A 5,997-nucleotide genomic window follows, 5' to 3' on the forward strand; every position below is an offset into this window, starting at 1 on the left:
AGCAAGTTGGATGCACACCTACTCAGTTTTTTTTGAGCTTTCGTAAACTTATAGCTCTAGTGCATCTGTTGCATGACAATCCCTACTCACTCACATTGATATATATATTGATGGGCATCTCCATAGCCCATTGATACGCCTAGTTGATATGATTTTGTCTTCTCCACAACCACCATATTCTATTCCACCTATAGTGTTATGTCCATGACTCACGCTCATGTATTGCATGAAAGTTGAAAAAGTTTGAGAACATCAAAAGTATGAAAAAATTGCTTGGCTTATCATAGGGATTGTGCATGATATGAATATTTTGTGTGATGAAGATGGAGCATAGCCAGACCATATGATTTTGTAGGGATAACTTTCTTTGGCCATGTTATTTTGAGAAGACATGATTGCCTTGTTAGTATGCTTGAAGTATTATTGTTTTTATGTCAATATTAAACTTTTGTTTTGAATCTCATGGATCTGAATATTCTTGCCACAATAGAGAAGAATATATGGATAAATATGTTAGTAGCATTCCACATCAAAAATTCCATTTTTATCATTTACCTACTTGAGGACGAGCAGGAATTAAGCTTGGGGGTGCTTGATACGTCTCCAACGTATCTATAATTTTTTATTGTTCCATGTTATTATATTATCCATCTTGGATGTTTTATATGCATTTATATGCTATTTTATATGATTTTTGGGACTAACCTATTAACCTAGAGCCTAGTGCCAGTTTCTATTTTTTCTTCTTATTTTTTAGTTTCGCAGAAAAGGAATATCAAACGGAGTCCAAATGAGCTGAAAATTTACGGAGATTTTGTATCGACCAGAAGAAGCCCCCAAAGCAAAAGAGTTGTGCTAGAAGAGCCACGAGGCACCCACAAGGGTGGAGGGCGCCCCACCTAGGGCGCGTCCTCCGGTCTTGTGGGCTCCTCGTGGACACCCCTGACTTGTTCCCGACGCCAAAAATTCCTAAAAATATAGAAACCCCCAGAAATAAACCTAGATCGGGAGTTCCGCCGCCGCAAGCCTCTATAGCCACGAAAAACTAATCGAGAGCCCGTTTCGGCATCGTGCAGGAGGGGGAAACCATCACCGGTGGCCATCTTCATCGTCCCGGCGCTCTCCATAACGAGGAGTGAGTAGTTCACCCTCGGGCCTAAGGGTATGTAACAATAGTTATGTGTTTGATCTCTCTCTCTCCCTCTCTCTCTCTCTCGTGTTTTTAATTTGGCACAATCTTGATGTACCACGGGCTTTGTTATTATAGTTGGATCTTATGATGTTCTTCCCCCTCTATCTTCTTGTGATGAATTGAGTCTTGCACTTTGCGGTTCCGTTATGTCGGATTGAGTATTGGATTTGAGAACACTTGATGTATGTCTTGCGATGGAATATCTGTGGTGACAATGGGATGTTCTATTGATTCACTTGATGTATGTTTTGGCACTCAACTCGTGGATTCCCTAGGTGACACTGGGATAATCTATGCATAGGGGTTGGTGCACGTTTTTGTCCTACGTTCTCCGATAGAAACTTTGGAGTGATTCTTTGTTGCACGTTGAGGGATTGCCATATGATCTAACTATGTTATCATTGTTGAGAGAACTTGCACTAGTGAAAGTATGAGCCCTAGGCCTTATTTCCAAGCATTGCAATACCGTTTTCGTTCACTTTTGTTACTCGCTACCTTGCTGTTTTTATATTTTCAGATTACAAAAACCTATATCTACCAGCCATATTGCACTTGTATTACCATCTCTTCGCCGAACTAGTGCGCCTATATAATTTATCATTGTATTGGGTGTGTTAGGGACACATGAGACTCTTTGTTATTTGGTTGAAGGGTTGTTTGAGAGAGATCATCTTCATCCTACGCATCTCACGGATTGATAAACCTTAGGTCATCCATTTGAGAGAAATTTGCTACTGTCCTACAAAATTCTGCGTTTGAAGGCTCAACATGAGTCTACAAGAAAAAAAATACGTAGTAGATATCACCTGACAACAAGGGTGTTCACAAGATCTAGATATGGCATCAAGTTTTGCTTATGGCACGTCACCAACGAGTGCGGGAGAAATACAATGACAATATACATAAGGATCCGTGTGTCGTTTTCTATTTATATAAGATTCGTGTTGTAGGAGTTGGGAAAATTTTAGGCCTTGTCGCAAAAAATTGAATGTTGTGGCAGTGGCCGTCTGCAGATTTTTCGACTCCGGCTGCTGGTTTCTCCTTTTCACTGCTTGAGAGAAAAATGAAAGGGGCATTTAGTTATAACCCACATTCTAGTTTACATTTTGAGAATTTGCCCTCTCAGTAACACGTGGGGTCTGGACCCACCAGTCAGCAACACAGTAAAGGTGGGTTAGGATCAAATTCACTAGGAAAGTGCGAAACTGGATTTGTTCCCAGTTTTTTTTCCCTGGACAGGAAAAGCGGGGCGAAGGACGGATGGGTGCCACGTTGCGTGGGAGACTGGGAGCACAGGCAAACGAAGCAAGCCCTCTCCGGCCCTCTTATCCTCTTCCTCTCGCGACGGCGGTGGCGCCGAGGGCACCCAGGCCTCATTCCACCTTACCACGCAGGTTCGTAAGATCGCTGCCATCCTCCGTCTCCTCCCCCTGGCCTCCCCTACGGTGAAGAACCCTAACCTGCCTGGATTGTTCGACGAGTTCTGCCATTGTCGTCTTCCCTTTTGGCGTGAGCAACTTAATCCAGATATTTCCTTTCGGGATCATACTGCTGTCGATCCAATTTGTTGCGGAATCGTTTGGCGCGTGGTGGAATGCCGATAGCTGTTTGTTTAAGGAAAAGAGAAATGTGGGCGCCAACGTAATCCACATTCCCGACGTCATGACCACCCTTGAATTAGGGACGAAATTCTCGTGTTTCAGTATTGTAATTACCCCTTCTTAGTTGGAATTAGCTCTGCCTTTTGGATTGTTTCCAAAAAAAATATGTTTGTTGAGAAAACGAATTAAGTGCTTTTTAGAGAACGAACGGATCATTTATGTGATTAATAGCTCCGTGGATGTGTGAGTTCAGTGCTATATTGCTAACTTCATTTGCCTGCTTATCCAGGTAACTGTGCTTTGTGCAAGGCCGGGTTTATACAAAATGGTTCTCTGTCAAGGCTTATCTGCTGGGCAGGGGCAGCTGCTTGCTTTTCCTGCTGCTAAGCCTCCTCTCCTAAGAAGATCTTGCATTCGTATACCAGCGGGGTCACCGGGTCTAAAGAGTGCTCGGCTTTCATCCGAGAGGAAGAAACTTTCAGTGCAAGCTGTACGAGGTAATGCATGTAACGATCTAATTGTCTTTTTGTAAAGTTTACTGCAATCATGATGCTTATGCTCTTCTGAACAAATACGGTAGATCGTCCTTAACCCTTAGCCCCCCAAAGCAAAGTTATACTGATAGTTTGTTGGGTAGAAATATAGAGGGAAAACATTTTGAAGAGAAGAAGTGAGCACCAAAGGTAAGTATCATGTTTGAGATGACACTACCTGCATCAGCACCTCTTCTTTTCCATGCTTCTGGTAGGCTGGTAGGGCAGAGAAATGTGCAAAGTCTGCAGCAAATATTAACCTGCAATTGCAACGCAGGAAATATTCATACAAAGATTCTGCAAAATTTAATGGCGAAAAACACAGGAACATACACTGCTATCTATCTCGAAGGAGTTCTTTAGTGATCAGAAAGGACAATAAGGTGTAGATGTAACACTGTTATCTGATCTAATTACAAAATTGGTGATGATATTATAAGGACAATCTCATAATGACAATATGAAATTTGTTACTTCAGTCGAATATGGGGAAATCTGAATTCATATATAGGTTATTAAGTGTATAAAGTGCATAAAAAGCTGAGTTAGGTGCCAGTTATATGAATCTGAGGCTGGATGTAACACTTTATGATGGACTTCTTTAGAATATCCATAAACTTCTTTAAGTAGATAGAATTCTGCTCCAGAGCTGGCATGGGTGCGTAGCACAAATGCAAAATTAGAAGTGCATGGTCATGTTTTCCACATCCAATCTAATCCGACAACTGCGCATGAATTGACCTGCAAGGCTGCAAGTATCATGCTGAAATTGACATTGTCCATGAATTCTCAGTTATTACCTTTTGTACAATGAAGAATTCTCACCAAGGGCCCCCTGCAAAAGCATATACATAGCAGTTATTTCATCCTTCTAGAAAAAGAAACCCCATTGGTGGCAAATGCCAGCATGTAGGAAACAGACATGGGGCAGAGCTAGAATCAGTCCAGGTTTTAGGCCAAAACATCATGGAATTAATATTTACTATCAGGAAGTGTGGAGTGGACGATTACTTAAAAAAATAATTGGCTCTTGCTGTTGCTTTGCTGGCCTCGCCATGCATCGCCAGCCACTGGGCCCCTCTTTGCTGGAACGCTTAGCAGTTACAATAGTTAATATATAAGATTAAGTTCATGGTTTTAAGAGTTCTGCCCCCCTTGATTACTTGTAAGGAGCCAATGTTTTTAGGCAGTTTACCGTATAAAATATGGTATAGATAGTTATTTCATGGTTAAGCCAGTGGCATGAAGTAAACATGAAAGATGAATGTTTACTGATTAGTAAATCAGTCTAATAAATACCATAATGAACTTATGTTCTTTGATATTTGCTAGAACAAATATTGGAATTGAGACAGTTTTGCACATATAGTACGTGTCAGCTTATGTCTTCTTGTTAGGTATTTTCTTTACATTTCATTTCATCACCTTCTTGGATTCTGACATTCAATTCATTCTTTGATTCTGATACTTAATTCATTCTTTGATTCTGATACTTAATTTATTCTTTGATTTTCACATTTCACTGTATATCTTGCAGCCGACACTGGTTTTCTTCACCATGACATGCTCACATCATCTCTGATGGAGGATTCAATCAAGGGCATTCCATCATTATTGACCCGGCAGAATCAGTGTCGAAGATCGGAAGTTGGCTGTCGAGCTTCCTCTCTAGCATCATTCAGCTACCCTGAATTGACTTCCAAGCCCAGATGGTGGTGGAGAACCCTTGCATGTGTGCCGTACTTGCTGCCACTCCACAACATGTGGTCGTATGCCGATGTCATCTACCAGTTGCACACGTACTTGCAGGGCTTTTCATTGGTTTATACTTTCATCGACACCATGACACTGCTTCCAGGGTGGCTCTTGCTGGTGATATTTATGACCGTGTACTTCTTCGTGGTGAGACGCAAGTGGTCACCCCACTTCATGAGGTTCCATGTGATCTTGGCCATCCTCCTGGACACCGGCTCCCAAGCAGTGGCAACAATGTGCACCTGGATGCCCAGCTTCGTGTATCAGGGGAAGCCCATGCAGTATTTCTGGATGGCCATTGCTTTCATGCAGATCTTCACGGTGCTAGAGTGCATGCGCTGTGCTCTCTGTGGGATGTATCCGAACGTTCCTTTCATATCCCACACAGCCTTTATCCATTCTGATCTGAATCTCTTCAGGTAGCCACCTGCTCACCATGTCGGGTTTTTGATATCAGAAGGATGGAAAGTGAGATGGAGGTGCAAATAGGTAGTACTTTTTTTTTTGCAGTAGCTACTTACAGTTCTATAGACTGTTTTGTTTATACTGAAATTTTGAAGTCTCATTGTAATTGCCAGGATCGTGACCTTTTTCCGTTATGACAAAATCCAAACAGTGACGCGATTGATCATTGCATCGGTTGAATTGCTTCAGTGTTTGAACTATCTGCATTTTTGTTGTCTAGACTAGAAACGTGTGAAACTTTGAACACATGTTACCTCGTGTGGTTTGAATGGAACCCCTGCTGGCCGGGCTTGGCTAAAATCTGTTATCATCTTTCAGAAATGAAGGGCGGTGTCACACATCTCATGAAATCTAAGCCATATATGTCAGCCACCTTTGTTTCCTTATTCTCAAAGGCGTTTTCCTCACAAACAGGGCCATTATTACTAATTAATTCTCCAGGCTGTTTATT

The 5,997-nt window shown here is 41.8% G+C and overlaps 1 protein-coding gene across 2 annotated transcripts; it reads left to right on the top strand.

Annotated features, from left to right (window-relative positions):
* Positions 1-2,447: 2,447 nt before the first annotated feature.
* LOC123188212 (protein TIC 20-I, chloroplastic) lies at positions 2,448-5,712 on the top strand. Of its 2 annotated transcripts, none has more exons than XM_044600249.1 (3): positions 2,448-2,586; positions 3,083-3,290; positions 4,864-5,712. In XM_044600249.1, the coding sequence occupies exons 2-3, from the start codon at positions 3,119-3,121 to the stop codon at positions 5,502-5,504; spliced, it is 813 nt and encodes a 270-aa protein (XP_044456184.1). In that variant the 5' UTR covers positions 2,448-2,586; positions 3,083-3,118; the 3' UTR covers positions 5,505-5,712. The 2 variants fall into 2 exon arrangements, with proteins under 2 accessions (XP_044456184.1, XP_044456185.1); XM_044600250.1 differs by having other exon boundaries at positions 2,490-2,701.
* Positions 5,713-5,997: the final 285 nt, after the last annotated feature.

The sequence above is a fragment of the Triticum aestivum genome, chromosome 2A, assembly GCF_018294505.1.
Source record: "Triticum aestivum cultivar Chinese Spring chromosome 2A, IWGSC CS RefSeq v2.1, whole genome shotgun sequence".
Taxonomy (NCBI): domain Eukaryota; kingdom Viridiplantae; phylum Streptophyta; class Magnoliopsida; order Poales; family Poaceae; genus Triticum; species Triticum aestivum.

Excerpts from the sequence above, each read along its gene's own strand:
- LOC123188212 (XM_044600249.1), top strand. The coding sequence starts at position 3,119 with ATGGTTCTCTGTCAAGGCTTATCTGCTGGGCAGGGGCAGCTGCTTGCT. Across the intron at positions 3,291-4,863 it reads TTCAGTGCAAGCTGTACGAG|CCGACACTGGTTTTCTTCAC; the intron begins GTAATGCATGTA and ends TATATCTTGCAG.